General features: G+C 42.3%; 1 protein-coding gene across 1 annotated transcript; it reads left to right on the forward strand.

Annotated features, from left to right (window-relative positions):
• Positions 1-7: 7 nt before the first annotated feature.
• SVOP (SV2 related protein) lies at positions 8-18647 on the forward strand. Its single transcript, XM_072351461.1, has 16 exons — positions 8-316; positions 2637-2797; positions 3278-3363; positions 4035-4133; positions 4720-4791; positions 5313-5437; positions 7784-7847; positions 9055-9180; positions 9605-9733; positions 10955-11028; positions 11346-11422; positions 12450-12557; positions 13503-13614; positions 14216-14297; positions 14514-14603; positions 15167-18647. The coding sequence occupies exons 1-16, from the start codon at positions 282-284 to the stop codon at positions 15371-15373; spliced, it is 1647 nt and encodes a 548-aa protein (XP_072207562.1). The 5' UTR covers positions 8-281; the 3' UTR covers positions 15374-18647.
• The last annotated feature ends 169 nt before the right edge of the window (positions 18648-18816 follow it).

The following is an 18816-nucleotide window of genomic DNA, read 5'->3' on the forward strand; positions in this document are numbered from 1 at the left end:
GGATGCATTCCTGGCCACGGCTGCCGGGAAAGCCGGGGCAGGCTGGCAGGCACATCCCGCAGCGAGCACGGCAAGGGGAGGGAGCCACTCAGCCCTCCCCGCCGTGCCGTGCCGAGCCCAGCCGTGCCGTGCTGTGCCGTACGGTGCCGCACCGTGCCCGGTCCGCTCGTTGCCTGCGATCACCGGAGCCGTCCGTCCAGCCGTGCCCCGTTTTCCTACAGCTGCATCCATCCCCGCCATGCGAGAGCGATGAGAGCAGCTCCTCCAGACGCAGCCTGGCAATGGAGGATGATTTATTCCAGCTGAGACAGCTGCCGTAAGTAGCGCCGGTAGGGGAGCGAGGATGCGCAGGGTTGCTTCTAAACGAGCTGCAGGGATATTGTACATCCTGGCGATTTATAAGGGAATTGTTTTTAGGAAGTCTTAGGCCCTGGGAAGCAGGCCATTTTCCTTGTGCAGCTGCCTGGCTTCAGCATCCTGGGGGCATGCAGGGATTCGGTTGTTATATAAATCCAACGCGTTTGTATTTTTTTTTTGCATGAACCTGATGGTGGTAGAAATAAAGAGGGCAGGAAACCGTGGAAGTGCCAACAAATGTTCCGAGAGGAAACAGCACTATTGCATTTACAAGGTGCATTGCATCTGGAAGTAATGTTGTGCTAGGGAAGGCATCTTCCTCAGCTTCCTGCTTCGTGCCGTGAGCTGATTGCAGATCGCAACCTCTTTTTGCAAAGGTGTGTTTGCAGTGAGTGCCGTTAATATTTGCTAACCATGCTGCAGAGAAGCACACGCTGCTGCACAGGGAGAATGGCTGTTGTTGATGACAAACTCTGTGCTGTTGGGATGTGATTGTTAGATCTGCACAGGAAGATGATAAAAGCATTTTAACAGCAACATCGCCTTTCCACTTCATCAATGCTTCGTTATTACGTGGTTTGAAAGATGTTTGGAAATCATTCACTCTGCGAGGCAGGGAATAAATGCTTAAAGTTGGTCTTAAATATTAATGAGCTCGTCTCAATGACAGAGCAACCTGCCCAATAACATTTCTAATAAGTTGAGGAAATGGACGGGAGCTCCAGGTGTTTTCAAGTACTCAGCTCACTTGCAATCGCCTTACAAGTAAAAACAATGAGAGACGACTTACATTAGGCCATTTCTCTTTATTTCAGGAAACAAAGCACAGAGAGCAAAAATGTTCTAAGTACTTTTTAATGCAGGTATAATTAGACTTAGCACTGTGGGAACTTGCAAACAAATGCAGCTCTCTGAGATGAATTTTGCAAGTGTGAAGCCATCAGTGGCACCGTGTGCTGAAATCCTTCAATGGGTTTTGCTTCAGGTTTTGGGACTGCTGAAATTATGGGAATAGTCCTTTTAATGACAAAACATTGCAAATCTAGATGTTTACTTTCTGTATAGTTGAACCAGTTGCTTGTAGAGCTTTTGTAAGTAAAACGTGAATGGCATTTTTCTATGAATTGGCTTTTGTAATAAAAATAAACAAATCATCTCACAGGCATGCAACGTCAGTGAGTGCTAAGACTCTGTATGTTGTAGATTGCATGAGGATTCTATCTTCAGGGACAGTTTTAATCCAAGTTGGGATTTTAGCCCATATCTCAAGTTGTCCTGTTTACACGAACAAAAAAGGCAGTCCCAAAACATCTCACCAGTGTGAATCACTGTCTGTGTGTGACAGCCTCACAAAACGATGGCTGTACGGCTCTCTCTCCAGACTGTTGCCAGAACATCATTAGTGAGTACGTGCAATTCCCCAGATGGGATGTGGTCAGTGATGTTATGTGCCAGGACTGTGAAACCGAAAAGTGTTTTGGATCCCTTTGCTTTCTGTTTGTAGAAACAGAGAAATCCTGAGCTGGACTGGATGGTTCATTGCAGCCAGAACTCAGAACAGTTGTAGACAACCCTATGGGAGACTGAGATTTTAATTCTTCCATCCTTTTATTTACTGATGGACCATAAGCCATTTGCAGGAGCTGTGTAGATTGCCTGTCAGTGTGCCCGTATATTCATATGGATTGCACCATCAGCACTTGTAAGAGAAAATAAGATTGCCAAATACATAAAGTCTTTCAGATCACCTTTAGAAATGTCATGCATACCTTTCAGCTTGCTGCAGCTGCAGCTGGCAAGGATGCTGCTAGTTTAGCTTTGGCAACCTTTAAAGCAGAGGATTTAACTGAAGTTCAAGGGACTTTCTGCTCATCTTTATCATAGAATTAAAATGTTTAAGTACCAGAAGTCAAAGAGGTGGCAGCAAGAATAACTTAATCTATTTCCAACCAAAATATGCTTCACTGAAGTCCAAGAAATTGTCACTTACCAAGGTGAAAAGTGTTAGATCTGTTTCAAAGTCTTTGTCTTGTCACACTAAAGTTGTATGATGGGAGGGTGGACCTCCTCCATGTTATGTGGAGCCTTGCACAAAATCACTCTTAAGTAAGTCATGAAAGTTGGATCAGTTCAGCAAAGTTCTCTTTTCATGTCTTGTTCCCTCCCTGACCTCACTGCAGAGATCAGTCCATCACCTCTTTGACCTTCCCGGGACTAACCGAACACAACAACCCACAAGACACCCACCAAAGCATTAATCCTCATTTCTCTTTTCTTAGGGTGGTCAAGTTTCGCCGCACTGGAGAAAGTTCAAGGTCAGAGGAGGATGCCATTTCAGGAGAGCATGAAATTCAGATTGAGGGTGTTCAGACAGAGCTAGAAGCTATCGAGTTGGAGGATGGAGCTGCAGTGCCAAAAGAATTTGCCAACCCCACTGATGGTGAGCAGGTTTCATGTTTCCCCTCAAGGAAAAAGATGTGGCCTCTTCATTTCATCCAGGATAAGTGCATTGGGTTTAGAGAAGTTAGAGATCCCCAGATCAAAAAAGAAAACAGCAACATAGGCAAAACACCTGAAAATGGTGATTTAGTTACACTGTCCCCATAGGATTTCTTTGTATGTTTGACTTGGTGGGGTATCCAGATGTCAGAACCTATTTCAAATAGGAAGTTATATGTCTTATAAATATAAAGCTTTTCTGTGGCAAATGTAGTTTATGAAGAGCTGGAAGTGTTAAAACCGGGAGACTTAAACTGGTTTAAACAAATGGAAGATCAAAACGTATTTTGGTTGTGCTTCTCACTTTCTGTTTGAGCAAAGGAATTTGAGATATCACAGCTTGTTCAGATGGCACAAAAAGGAAATGGATGGCTCACTAGGAAAGCAGTACGTTTCTGCACTCAAATTGTTTTCTTTCTAGATACTTTCATGGTGGAAGATGCGGTGGAAGCCATTGGATTTGGGAAGTTCCAGTGGAAGCTCTCTGTTATTACAGGATTAGCATGGGCAAGTAGTTGTTATCAAGATGAATTGCATGATCACCCATTACAGAATCCCACTGATTTCAAATTCTGTAGCCATTCTCTGTAGACAAAATGTCTCTAAACAGATAATTATGCATTGAAGGAAGAATTTTACCTGAAATTCTAGAGTGACAGCTGGACTCAAACTTGTTCTGGGGAGGTAAAGAATAACTGATAGATTTCCCTCTTGCTGAAATTCTCTACTTAAAATACTTATTTCAAATGGAAAGGGTACAGTCCTATCCCTACAGATCTCAGTTTTCATTCAGTGATTTTACCACATTCGTTCCCTCAGCTAAATTCTCTCTTCCCTCTATTAGTCAGTATTATTGTTCTTGTCTCTGCTTCAGACTAACACCAATTCAGTACTTCTAGTTTTAAACTTTGATATCAAGAACAGGAAGACAGGCTTTGTTTTCACTCTTCTTCTATATCTGAAGAGCTGTATGTGGTATATTTTTTGTGTAATGTCTAGAGCCCTTTATTTACTATGGACACCCACTGCACCTTGCAAACATGAATGTTTTGTTTCACCTACAGAGAAGAAATGTCAAGAGAAGAAGCAAAGACAGTTTCAAGAAGGAGGATTAATGACTAATGATCAAACTAATTTTCAGGCAGTTCTTTATTTTTGTTTCTTTTTTACCTTTCCAGATGGCAGATGCTATGGAAATGATGATTTTAAGTATCCTAGCTCCTCAGCTTCATTGTGAGTGGCGATTACCAAGCTGGCAGGTTGCATTGCTCACATCGGTAGGAAAAATAACTGACAGCTCCTGTATTCTGTAAGGTTTTTCCACTCACTGTTACTCAGAAATTATGCTTTATATTCCACAGTTAAATCTGTGTATGACCTTTGCAAATTGCCTTTCTTAAAAGCCAGAGCTTGAAGAAGGGAAACTCGGTGAGAAATGAGGAAAAATTGCAGGCTTTAACTTCAGAGTTTCATGTAATTTCCAGGAAACTATATGAATTGACTCAGAATAATTGCCATTACCTTAACTGGGCGAGATTTCATTCTTCTCTGAAGACAAGTAGCCTTGCAGAGATTCAGTCTGCTGAAATTCACCCCAATTCCTGGACAGCAACTAACTCCCTTTCACATCAATAAATGTGAAGTTGGGCTAGAGTGCATTCTGAGTAATCTCAGTGTATGAATAATTGCCTTTAATAGTCTCTACCTCAGAGAAACCAGACCAAGAACATGTGGAAATTGTGGTCTGCTGTTAGTGCTGAAGTTTTCAAGTTTAATTTGAAACTGTGTTTTCTTTGCTGTCATATGGGAATTTTTGCTTGTCTTGTTGTTAAGGGAAAGACCTTTTTTTCTGGTGTTTCCTAGGTAGTGTTTGTGGGAATGATGTCCAGCTCCACCCTCTGGGGAAACATTTCAGATCAATATGGGAGAAAAACAGTAAGTGTTCAGCTCCTGCTGGAACTTATGGAAGTACTGCAGCAGTTTGCATATTTTAGTGAGTGATGTTTACAGATGTCATAGCTTGTACATATGAAGAGTTAAGCAGAATTAAGCAGAGCCAGAAGCGACCTCCCATGAAATAAAAGGACAAAAGTTTGGGAGAGTAAAGCAAAAAATAAGAAGTGAGAAAAATGAGAGCCTGGTGGTGTTACAAAGTGAAGCATTTTGTTGTTATGAAAGCCTCTGTGAAGTTCTGAGTGCAAATCAGCTAATTCTTGTACAAATAGAGGAATTCCCTGCTCAGTTTGTGAATGGTCTCATAAATTCATCACCTACTGATGGTGTTATTGTCCTGGTACCACCTGTGCCACCTTCAGTCAGCCTTTAGGAAACCTTTAGCTGTTGGGCTTACAGAAGTAGTGCTTGCACTTTCTGGCAGTGAAGCTCTAGTTTACGTGTTGCTTATTTGTGTTACAACAGACGTTTTATTTTTCCCTTGCTTGTTTGTTTAAATACAGGGGTTAAAGATTAGTGTGTTATGGACTCTCTATTATGGGATCCTCAGTGGTTTTGCACCGATATACAGCTGGATCTTGGTGCTGAGGGGCCTGGTGGGCTTTGGGATTGGAGGAGTGCCTCAGTCGTAAGTAAATACTCACAAGTCTCTTCTTTATCTTCTTTGTGTTATTTCTTTTAAGAAATGCTTTCGTTAAAATGAAGGCTTCCCCTCATTTCAGTTATCCCAAGCCCACTTTTCTCTTAGTATTTTGGAACTAACATATTACATTCTGATAAGCCTTTGAAGATATCTGATAGATCACTGAGGTGAGTCAGATTTACAATGGCTTCTGTGTGAGAAAGCTGGGTACCTAAATGTGATGTGTTGTATGCCTTGAGTCCTGTTAAGCTCCTCTCATTCCCTCAAGTGAAAAGGAGCAGCCCAAATAGCCCACCTAGCAGTGGATAAAGTGCAATAGGCAGCATTTTGTAGCCTTGCCCAAACACTGTGTTAACAAATTGTGCTGGGAGTAGTCAATAAGGGATGACATGGACTTGTTGCAAGATAGATGATGGCCTAAACACTAAAAACTAACAGTTAGAGGCTGAGTGAAGTCTTGACTACTGCTGCTTTGTAAAGCTCTAAAATACTGGTCAGTCAGCCTGAACTTTCACATCTGAATCTGAGTTGGAGTTCTAAGATCATGCAGCCCAAACCTGGAGCAGTTCGGGTATCTTCATGGCTCAGACACATTTCTAGTACCAAGGTAGCGTTGGGATACTTCTCTATGACTTTATCATTCCATTCTGAAGTGAGAGATCTCTAAATTTTCCACTTTAATAAATAAATCTGTACTTGGATTTTAATTATAAATGGAAAGGGATGAGTATATCTAGTCTTTTTCCACGTAGTCTTTTATCCTTATTAATAATTGATATTTTGCCCTGTGGAGGTGCTATTTCAGAGTAATCAGAGCTTTGGATTGATGGCTCATAGACTTCTTCACAAGGCAAGTCAATATCCTTTCTTTTCTATCACCATTCCCAGATAACAGATTCTGAGCTGAGATGGAGCTTCACAGTTTTATTAATCTTCTTTTACTGCTCATCTGCTCCCTGTTAGAAGCTGCACAAAAGCATAACATGCATGTAAAATTGGAAAGTTCTTATCCTGCTGTGTATCGAGCGGCAGTGAGGCATTTTCTGCCGTGCAGTTCCAACTGAGCACACCTGGAATGAGGCAGGAGAACAACAAAGATGAAGCATCAGAGTTAATAATGCCTCATACTGCAAACTCATATTAATGATGTTCCACAGAGCCCCAGTGGAACAGTTACAGCTCAGCTAATACCACTTTACAGAGAGGTGGGTAAAGCATAAGGGCTGCATGACTTAATGAGAGACAAAGAGGAGCTGGTTTCAGAGCTCAGAGTGGATTCCATTGCTGCTGGGTCTGTTCCTTGCTCTAACTATAACAGCAATACCTTTGACAAAAGGAATTCATATATATCTGGCATGAGAAATAGCTCTTTTCTAGTATTAAGTAGACAATATTACTTTGGCTATGAGTAGCTGTATTTCAGGGAAATAACACTGGCATCTTTATAAATATGTTGTTGTATTCCATAGTTGGTATGGGAGAAAGGTTTGTATGGAATGTGCTGTTAAAAAGAACACACCCAGCAGTAATAAATTAACTAACTACAGCAGATGTCCCTTTACCCCTGCATATGTTGGAGCTGCACCTGAGGCCTCTCAGAGTCTCCTGTGAGATAGTATCTCACCACGGGTATGACTGTTCATTCAGCTTCCCAGCATCCAGTCTCTCAAAGATATTGTATTCTTGCAAAGATGAGGATGAGCCAGTGGAATGCAAAGAGAGTAGGAGCCATGAACCTTACCAGACTGAAGACAAGAGAGCCTTGGCTGTCTGCTGGCCCTTTGGTTCTGCCTTCTGTCCACACAGAAGCCATACCATTGGCACAATCATGGGATGGCAACTCTGAGAAGTTAGACAGTTTCTTTTTGATTCCCTGCTGTAAAAGAATGGAAATTATTTTATACCAATAGCACAATCAGATCTTGAAAATAATTATGTCTTAGAAAATGGAAACCTGGTAGAGTAGGCCAGTATGATGTTCTCTGAGCCAGGTGTAAATAAGAACTTAACCAGCAAGAGTTTGCATGGACTACTGATAGACCACATTGAAAATCATGCAAACATATGTAGCAAGAGCTGTTGCATTTAGCTAACAACTATAAGCCACATGAACAGATCAAATTCTGCCTTCTCTTGCAATGATGAACAAAAAGAGATTGTTTTGATGTAGCAAACAAAGTGTGAACCAGTGTGCACAGCATTGCTGGCTCTGAAGACCAGGAAGGGTTTTTGTTACTGCTGTGGGTTTGGCAATTTTAATAAAGACAAGCATAGTGTCTGACATCTCTCAGTGTGCTAACATGATGTTTTTCTCAATGTTCACTCTTACAGGGTAACCTTATACGCTGAATTCCTTCCAATGAAAGCCAGAGCAAAATGCATTTTATTGATAGAGGTGAGCAGTGTAATTATATGTGCTGGTCCACAGGGGACAAATTCTGCTGTTGGTTACAACCATTCAGTCCTATTGATTAGCATTGTCACACATGGCAGCAGTTGGGTCTTGAGAGTTCAAGTTAGCGTAGAGCTCTCCAGCACTGAGGCCTGTGATCCCAGAACAGTGCCAAGTACCCAGCACTTCTGAAGGCAGCATGCAGAGAGCCCTCCGGTGTGACCTAATGCTGTAGTGAAATTGATGTACAGCTCAGTAATGGATAATGAAGAGCTGACTGCGCAGTAAGTGCAAGGCTAAATTCAGCTCTCCAGATTCAATCTGAATGTATCAAAGTCACGCAGAGAGGAATTTTGCCTTATAAGTACTTTAAAGCAAAATTTGCAGCCCTTGAATTGAAGTGTGCCAGTAGAAAACAGTTAAGCAGAGAGCAGTGCTGTTACTTGTCTGACGTGGTCTGTTTGGAAGGAGCATCCTTGTGGAAAACCTCCCTACACTGAAACAGCTTCTCAAATACACAAAGAGCTTTCTAAGATAACTGCTGGCTGGTCCTACTTTTAGTTGCTTAATCTTTTGTAAATAGAGTTCAGCAGATGAATCACTCCCTTCTGTGTCATTTTTGTTCTGCCACAGTTTGGCTACCTCAGAGCAATACTGGGTTAGAAGTATATTCTGAGCATTAAATAGTGAGCCATCAAGAAAAAGAAGATTATCCTTTTACAGATTCATAATCCAGAGGAGAATAATCCTGCACGGCTAGGACATGCAACAGGGTGCCAGCTCCATTATTTGCTAGGGAGATATCAATTCCTTCTTTCACCTATAGGACAAACTCTGTGTGGCTTTGCTAGCTTGGTTTTGCACAGGGAGACAAATACAATAAATCTCATGGCGTTAGGTGGTTAAAATAGCCATGCATAGATTGACATTAATAGTCATTTTGCTTAAGAAACAGAATGTGATGAGTCTGTTCCTCTGGTTAAACACAAGTGGCAAAGGAAAGGTGACATTAGGTTTTCAGGGCTGAGCTTCTGCAACATGTACAAGGATCCCCAGAGCATCCCTGCATTTCTCTTTGTGTGCGGTAGGGCATGTTTGAAATGTCTCTGGCATTTCTCTTTCCAGCTGTCCCTAGAGTGCACATTTTTGAATGTTTCAAAGAGTGCTTAATAGCATTCTCATTTACGACTGTTTCTTTTCCCTCGGGCAGGTCTTTTGGGCTATTGGAACTGTGTTTGAGGTCCTCCTTGCAGTGCTGGTGATGCCCACTCTTGGCTGGCGGTGGCTTCTCATTCTTTCTGCCCTCCCGCTTTTGCTCTTCGCCGTCCTGTGTTTTGTAGGTATTCTCTTAAAGATGTGTTTAAAAATGCAAGTTTTGGAATGCCTGGAGCATCTTGTTATCTGCCCAGGATGCTTTCCCTTCCCCACTAAGAAAGGATAATGTCAAGATCCTGTAAAAATGCTCAGCATTTCTCAAGAATGAGAAAGAGACAACGGAAAGATTTAGGCTGGAGTTCTGACTTATTGGCAATAAAATATAGGCAGCTTTGCAGTTTCTCAAAGCCCAAAGAGGAACTTGACATTTGACACAAGGGAGATTTTCTGATTCATTACAGATTGGTTCTGTGATGCTGTCTTATGTTAGTAGACTACTGGGATCGTGGAGATTTCCCACTGTAAGCTCACTAATAATAGTCTGCAGTTTGTTCATTGCTGTGTTTTTGACATCATTGTGCATGTGGTCTGCTTTGCTCCCTTAGTGGCTGCCAGAAAGTGCAAGGTATGATGTATTATCTGGAAATCAAGAAAAAGCAATTGCTACTTTAAAGCGGATAGCAACAGAAAACGGAGCTCCGATGCCTCTAGGAAAATTAATTATTTCCAGGCAGGTATGTATGGGTAATTGACACATTAATCACTTGGGATAACAGTGTGTAGTCATAGGGATTTATGTAAGCATATAATCCGTGTTAACTTTAATGTCTCAACCACTAACAAAAAATGAGAGATGATCATATATGCCCAAACCACAGTGAGAAAGACCCTGCTTTTAAAGACTATCACACCTTCCAGCTCTGAACTCATGGGATGAGGTGGAATCAGACCTTCTTAAATTGTCTTGAATTGAATCCTGATCTCGTGGAGCTGGAATGCTACAGGCTCCAATTCAGCCCTATTGCATGGAGCAATTCAGGTTGTTACTTTGGAACCGTATGCTACTTCATGAATTACATTGGATTTCTTTTCATTTTAGTGCTACATGGCCAACTTTTCAGCACCCCTGTCAACACAGAAATCGGCTCTGCATTCACAGAACACAGAGCAAACTTTTGTAGGGAAAAAAAAGAGTTAGGAAGTTAGCCAGCAAGCAGGAACAGCAAAGGTAAACCTGTAGGTCTGGATAGCAGCACAACTGCAGAATTAGGCATGAGATTCTTAGAAATGAGCTTACTAATTGGAGATACAGGTTCCATTTTCTGCAGCCTGGATGGGTGAGGACTAGAGCTCCTGTGCCTTTCACAAGTACTGGGTTCAGTCAGAGTAATGATGATGGGCTGTGCAGGAATCCTCTGCAAGGTTTGGAAGATTCTGTTTTCAGGGTGGGGAGGGAAAGCACTTTTCCTTAACCACAGGATGATGAGCTGAGCCTGCTGCTCTGTTTTAGAAACACTGTTGAAAAGAGGTCTGCTTGCTGATCAGCTGCTTGCAGTTCCTTGGAACCTTGCCCTGGGTCTCCGTGGGCTGTGCTAATTTAGCAGAGCTGACTGATGGCCACATGGACCATATGTTAGCTGTGCATTGGCAGAGTTCTGCTATTCGACTTTCCAGCCCTTCCTTACTCAGATTCCCACCTTCCTCGTGAAGCAGTACTATGCCCTGTGTGAACTGTTCTGAATGTGTTGTGCTCCTAAAGAATTCCACTTAGCCAAGGAATTCTTTACTCAAATTCCAGCTTTGTTGTGGATCCTCCAACCTGAAGAGCCCTGAGTTCAAACTGAGCTTTTCCTAGTACTATACACACTGTATATTGTTATCGCTTGCCACTATGCATCCTTGAGTCTGGGACCTGTGAGCACCATGATTCTCTGACTTACGTTTGTTTTCAACAGGAAGACCGAGGAAAAATGAGGGACCTTTTTACACCCCATTTTAGATGGACCACGTTGTTACTCTGGTTTATATGGTAAGAGAAAATATAAAGGGCTCAGCGCCAGCACTACTCTAATGGTTTTTAATTGAGATGTTTAATAGTATCACTAAAATACAGCAACTTCCTCCTCAAGAAAAAAAAAAAAGCCCAAACTGCATTGATTTGTAATTTATTAAACCACTCTATCACTAGAATTCTTGATCTAATCACACCCTGCCTTTTATAACTGCTGATAGGAAATAGCTTTGAGGTACCACTTGGTGGAAGTCCTCACACAGTGGGTTTGGTTGTGGTTCATGTTGTTTACCATAGGTATGGTCAGCTGAGATTTCCTCTCTTCTTCCTTGCAGGTTTTCCAATGCTTTTTCATACTATGGGTTAGTTTTATTAACTACAGAGTTCTTCCAGGCAGAAGATGTCTGCAGCAGTGAGTACTAGTCCATCTCTTCTTTTTACATACGCCCTGTAAAGTCATGGAATATCTTTTATTTGATGGCTTTCAGCAGTTAGTTTGGAAAGGATTGTGGCTGCCAGCCTGAATTTTAAGGCATCTACTTTTTATTAAACACTATTGACAGGCAGTGCCTTGTTTCCCACACAATGCAGAGAGGTCCTGCAGTGTCTCTGAGCCCAAAATGTAACACAAAAGGCAGCCTCCAAAGGAGAGCTTTCAGAAAATGTGTCTGTTCTCCTTGAGGGAAGAGTGATCGAATAAATGTAAGCTTCTAGATTTGACAGGCCTAATCGGTTCTGAGATAGAGATAACTGCTGCTCCTGTGGAGCTCCCAGGTTCTCAAGATGTGAAGACCTGTGGAGAAAAAAGATAATGCTGGGAAATCAACACCCTTTCTATTGAAGGTTTTTGTGTATATAAAAAAAAAGAGCTTTGCCTGCTGTCAAGAAGAGGCTGAAAAAGTTTGATTCCCCAGGGGATGTTCTTCAGAACATTTGTGATTAGTCAGAACTGTCTGGTAGTTTGGAAATTATAGGAAGGGGATGGATAACATTGGGAGAAGACACAGCATCAGAACTTGCACAACAGTGCAGTCCTTACAAGTACTTTTTCACAAGGACTTTGAATTATTCTGTCTTCTGAAAGTACAGGAGAAGGGTTAAATCCCATTTTATTTAGGGAAAAACCTATGTTATGAATGTTAACACTGTCATAAGCCCTGGGCTGGAAAATCACTAAGCTTGTACAACTGATATTCGGGTGTAAGTTTTCATTCTGGTTGCACATGTAAGACGTCCTGCCACAAATAAGACCATAAACTGTTCAGTTCCAGCTGTATCTTCTGGTCTGAAAACACTTACTGTGCAGCAGCATTTCTTTGGTTCACATCCCTTCTTTTATTTTCAGCAGTAAGAATGGTTCCTTTACCAGGAGTAAAGGAAGATGAGCAGAGAAGGAATTACTTTAAATACATATATATATTTGTTCTTTTCTCCTACAGTTTCCAGTAGAAGAAAAGAAGTTAAAGCAAAGTGCAGCCTGACCTGTGAGTATCTGACAGAGGAAGACTACACTGATCTGCTCTGGACAACCCTGTCAGAATTCCCAGGTAACTGGTGATAAAAAGCTCCAGTTTTTCACTGCCAGTAGCTCAGTGTAATTGGAATGGACTTTGGTATGATAGAAATGGGCTCTCCTGTCTGGCCTAATGCCACTGTATTTCCAGAAGCATTTGGGGCTCCTTGCTTGAACTGTTTGATGCATGCAGTACACACAGTAGTTGTAGCTCTCTTCACTGTCTGTGACATCACCGCAGATAAGATCACTGGTAATTGCTTTGAGAACCTATAATGGCCTGTCTTGCTATGGATTTGTTCCAAGAAATATATTAGGCATTCAGAGGAAGAGTAACGATTAAATAAAAGGGGCAGAATCACTTGAACTTTTATCCATAAGTGACTATCCAGGACTATTTTAAAAGGATCCTGGATATAGCGAATCAATGGAGGACTTGCTTCATAACACTGTCCAGCACAGCCACGATTTTCAGTCAATTTAAAATGAATTTCAATGAATTTCAATGTCTTACAGAGAGCAGGTGAGAAGTGATTTGATGGCAGCATATAAAAAACTCAATGGGAAGAAAATATTATCTTCTAAACAGTGGAAAGATTAGAAGGGGACAGTGGTTGGAAGTTGAACAGAAGATACTCCAGTTAGACATAAGGCAGGCATTTTTAGCACTCAGGTTGGTAACCACTGCAGTAATCAGTATTTAGCAGATTTCAGAGTTGATTGCTCACTGCTGCATCTGAGTGAGCTTGCAGGCACATGGACCACTGTGAGCATGGAGCAAAGCTGGGACACAAAGTGGCATATTTTACATGTGACAACAGTAATTGGACTAATCTGTTCCACTCCTCTGCTTGATTCCCCTGCCAGCAAAGTACTTGGAGAGCAGATTTTCACATCTAAATAACACACCCTCTGTTAAAAGCCAATTTATGGAGCCTCCACCTGTGCTTAACTCCCATCAACTTGTCTCCTTCTACAGGTGTGTTAGTAACACTGTGGATTATTGATCGGATAGGCCGCAAGAAAACCATGGCCCTGTCCTTTTTTGTCTTCTCATTTTGCAGCCTGCTGCTGTTTCTCTGTGTTGGAAGGTAAGTAAAACACAGTGGAATAACCAGCACTGAATCTGTGCTCTCCTTTAATTGTGGCAGGAAACGCTGTTTGTTTCCTGGGGCTGAAAAACAAGGAAATGCAAAATAGGCAGCAGAGAGCTCTCTGAATTTAAAGCTTTTTCAGGCCTGGTAGAGAAACTGTGTAATGAGAAACCTCTCAAAGCTGCAAATATTCACTTGGTGTGTGGGTTCGTGGGTTTTAAACAGACAAGCTGCAGTCTGACTTTTTTCTTGTGCATGCCAATTTGTTTTTGTTAGCACCATTCATAACATGGGATATATATTTCTTTTTTAGATAAGCTTAGGCACTGACTGTTTATTTCTACAGTCTGCAGCTGTCAGTTAGGATGAATACCCTTAGAAAACTAATGTGATTGTGGGAATGCAGATTGTTTGGCATTGTTATTATACTAAGGGTCCAGGAAAAATAAGAAGGGTTCATTAAAAAGGAAAACACAAAAGAAATCGTTGTAATGAAATTAGCTTTTTTATTATTATTTTTTATTGCTTGTGCCTCCAAGTTAAACAAACAGCTTGTACAGAACAATCCCAAACACTGCTCTCCTTTTTATTCTCACAGAAGTGTTCTTACTGTGCTGCTCTTCATTGCAAGAGCTTTTATTTCAGGAGGATTTCAGGCTGCTTATGTTTACACTCCAGAGGTAAGGAGACTGGTTTTGTAACAAGACTATTTAAGGGGAGTGAGAACATGGTGGGAAAGTCATTTTTATGACCTCTTTGCAATGGACCTAAGCCCAGATATGAGTTCATGATCTCATTGTTGTCTAACAGAACTTGCTGCAGTGCCATTTCCATTGATTAAGGAGGCTGGTAGGGAGCTGCTCACTTGAATTAATAGGTTGCTTTTTTCTTCACAGGTTTACCCAACAGCCACACGTGCTTTAGGCCTGGGAACATGCAGTGGAATGGCCAGAGTGGGAGCCCTCATAACACCATTCATTGCACAGGTAAAAACCCTACTCCCAGTACTGATGGCCTAAGAAGGTGATGGAGAACCTGCCATAAGGGCCATACCAGCTCAGTCTGTGCATGATGTGTTGAAAGACAGCTGTTGTCCATTCCCTGAAGAGAGTTCAAACACATCTCTGAATTTGCCTCTTACTTTAGAGGTCTTATGATGGGAGACAAATAACCACAGGGCAGGCTGCTGGATGGATATAAGGGCTCCTTGGAAGACACCCACCTGGAGATGGGATCTGTGAGGGGCTTACAGGTTTCTGTGGGTTGTACAATGCCAGTTTTCCTTTGAGACCTCAATCCCTAGGGACTGTCAACCTGAAGCACATGTGGAATGCTAGGCAGGAAGGCTGGGAGAGCCAAGCTCTGCAGGGATGGGACTAAGAAGCCTGTGTCAGGAATGGCTGCTCTGCAAAAAGCTAAGTAGAAAACATATGACTCTGTAGTCTTTGAGGAAAGAAAAGTATGCAGTACTAAAATTCCTTCTACTATGCCAGTATTTGCATTTCTTTTTGTGATAAGGCTCAGTGGTAATGTTTTGTATTTTCTGCAGGTGATGTTGGAATCTTCAGTCTATTTAACACTGGCAGTTTACAGTGGATGTTGCCTGCTGGCTGCTGTGGCTTCCTTCTTCTTGCCTATTGAAACAAAAGGTCGTGGCTTGCAGGAGTCCAGCCACAGAGAATGGGGACAGGAGATGGTTGGGAGAGGATCTCATTCCCCAGGAGTCACCAGGTCTAATTCTGGGTCACAGGAGTGATGAGACATTAAATCCTGCTGAAAGAATGGATGAAATAAGCAAGATACGTTCCACAAAAGGACAACTCTGAAGCATAGAAAGCACTGCCAATGTCACGTGTCAAACTGCAGGAACTTTTGGGTTGAACCTAAGTAAATTGTGTCACTACTGCTCTTTGCTCACACACATAAAAACTTCACTTCCATATTGAAAGGCATTTGATCCAGGTGTTGTTTGAAATTTAGCAGGAAGGGTTTTTCTTAAGTCTGTTGTGCTTGCATGGTCAGCTATTCAGCTTAAATGTCCCGTGTCAAGCAAATAGTTAACTGAATGCCACTCGGTATAAGCTGTAATTAAAATCATGTACTCTCGATGCCTAAAAACAAAAGGTTAATATTTATTGTGTACTTGGCATAGCACACAGTGGATTCCATACACTACAAAATAGGTTTTATGAACTAGATGCCTGCCTTGCACTTTTTAGCCATCAACAACAACAACAATGCAGTAACAGCAAACCAACCGATGCTTACTATTCCTTTGCTTATGGGTTCTGCTCCTTGAGGATTAACAGGCAACGTGAGTGAGATTGCTTGGAATCCATTTCCTGAATGTTTCTCCCACTCGTGGCAGGTAGTTTGAGTTGGTGAGGAGTTGTGTTTGCTGCAGAGCTGGAGTCTCATATGGGAAATGTATGTACAATGTAAATCTTGATGCTTTGGAGCAGAATTTGACTTTTCTACCATTGCCAGGAACATTGAGCACTGTGTTGCTTGGTGAAGACTGCTTCAGCTGTGCTGGTGTCTCTTTGTGTGTGGAGATGCACGCTGTGGTTTTCTGCATGGGGTTCAGGTCTGTTTCTGCTCAGTTTGCCTAAATGTGTTCCTGCAGTGGTGTACCCAGAACCTTTGGTGAAGATGCCTCAGTCTGAACAGCTGCGTGGAGCAGTTTGGATGGAACCTGTTTGGAGTGTCTCCCAAGAGAAGCTGGTCTCCTGACAGCTGGACGGGACTTGTCAATAGCTGCAGATTGCACGACTGCAATGGTAAGCAGGTGACAAAGGAATGTAGCTGGCATCATGTCAGAAACAAAAATCCTGGGAAGAGCTAAACCACGATCTTCCTAAGAAGAGGAACTTTGCTCCTTCAGACATAACCAGCCCATGGAGGCTGATGATCCTGCTCTTGTTGGAGAATGCAACAGAGTTCAGGTGAGGATCAGTTTGTCTTGTTTGTTAGAAATCTTTCTCTGCAGGGAGTCAGAATTCAGAGTCTGTGGACGTGGCAGCAAGGAAATACAAACAGAAACTGAGACCTGCCTCATCCACGTCTCAGTTTGCTTTCTGAATTGCTTGCTATGGAACACGTGCCCAAATGGAATGAGATGGACTAAATGCTAATCGATAGGCTGTGGGAAAGCAATACATTTTTCTAGTACGTGTGGTCTGTTGTCTCACAGAAACGTAGGTAAGTGTGCAACGAGTTTTGCACAGTAGAGTATTTTAATTATTTGGGAACCAAGCCCCTTTTCTGTGGGGTAATAACAGGTTGCTGAGTCTGTTCTTGGGTGCAATACGAATGAACACTGTTGGGGTTCACCTTTCACTTAGGGATTTGCAGCACTGTAGTGCTGTATAACGCTCTGAGTGAGACACGTTGGGCTGTTTGTGTGTAGTGCTGAAGGAAAATTAGACAAGAAACTGAGGAAACTCAGACTAATTAGAAAAGGCCAAAGAGTTTGTTGATGTTCCATGTCTGAGTGTCTTCTGCTGAGGAAAGTTCACGTCTGACCCGGCACCAGAATGTCTGTCTGCTCACTTACTGCTTTCTGACAGTGGCTGCAGCAAGAGATTCTGGAGGCAGTTGGTGTAAGCAGGCACTTTTTGTGGCTATATGAAAAAGCAGCTCAGCTTGCAGGGGATCCTGCTGTAGATATGGTGGATGATGTAGGAACGCGCTGTCTGTTCCAGTGGCTGTTGCTTTGTGTGGGTCTGGTTATCTCTGATCTTTGTCTCTGCTGTGTCTGTATCCCCTGTGCTTGGTCTCCTGCAAGCTCAAGTTTCAGTCAGCCCTCAGCAAACAGACAGGGCTCTCATGGAGCTGACAACAGTGCAAAGAATTAGTTTTTTGCCACCTTATATCAGGCTGTCGTTGGGTAATTCTCCCTAATATACTATGCAACTGGGGTAGCTCGGTGCTGCCTCAGAGATGCACTGACTCATTTCCCTTGGATGCACGAGGGATGGACGTGGTGCAGGCAGAGGAAGGAAGCATCTCCTGGATGCTTACAGTTCAGCCCCCAAACTGGAGTGCCTGCAGGAGAATCCAGCTGGGCGCGAGCCCACCTTAGAGGTCAGGATGAATATAAAGTGCATGAAATCTATGGCTGGATGAACACCACCTCAGAGCCTGACTGTACCTTGGTTTGTTACTGAAGGCCTTTTCCTTAAAATTCTGCTTTTCTGGTGTTAATGTTCACATGGCACTTTGTTAATGTATATATTATTGAGCCATTATTCAGCAGCATTGCAATGGCCTTCAGAAGGTGCGTTCGGAGGGTTTAGGGAAGTGTAGACAGCGAGTAAACTTCGAAAAAAATATTGCCCACATAGGAAATGCAAAGACTTTGGGTGCTGCCCAGTAGTTCAGTGTTAACCTGTATCCAAACAAAGACTGAAGGCATTTTTGCTTTTCACTTTGTATGAATTCTGCCACTGGGAATGTATCAGACAACACAAGTGTTACTAAGAGTGGAAGGGCATTGCAGACGGCTCACTGAAAAACCAAAGGAGCGTTTGGCTTGATACACAGCAGCCTGTAAATAACCACACATCATATCCTATCCATGTGGCAACACTGCTGATGTACATAACAAGCTTCCAAAGATCCTTTTACACACTGCTGAGTATTTTTCACTGATGAAGGAATCAATAGAGCGAATGAAGCGACGTGGTGCTGGGTTATAACTGAGAGCAAACAGAGTTGTGGGATTCAGAGTTTTGCTGTCTGTCCAATATATGAATGTGCAAAGCTGTTGTGGGAACAGTAACTCTCCAAGTGTGCTTTGATGGAATGATTTCGTATTCCTAAATGCTTGCAGAAAGAGCACTGAATGTTTCCCTGTGTTTGAATGTACAGTTTCTAAGCTGGATACGTTTTGATGTTTAAAAACTTTGTGTATAATGGAGCTTGTTGTAAAACAATCCTTTCGTTCCTCTGTTACTGATGCAACATTGGATGGTTTGATTCCACACTGGATATTTTATGTTGGACAAATAAATAGGTTTTTTTTTAGTAAAAATGGCTGTTCCACAGGGCTGTTCCAAAGGTAAGTAACCTCAGTGGGGTTTGGCACGATGGTCAGATATTGGATGCCCTCAGGGTGGGGAGGCTTCTATTAATTTACTCCTTCATGTGGGCTTTAATTGTACTTATCTGACTTGTGTAAGCCATAACTGTGTAACT

The sequence above is a fragment of the Excalfactoria chinensis genome, chromosome 16 (assembly GCF_039878825.1).
Source record: "Excalfactoria chinensis isolate bCotChi1 chromosome 16, bCotChi1.hap2, whole genome shotgun sequence".
In the NCBI taxonomy this organism is placed as follows: Eukaryota; Metazoa; Chordata; class Aves; order Galliformes; family Phasianidae; genus Excalfactoria; species Excalfactoria chinensis.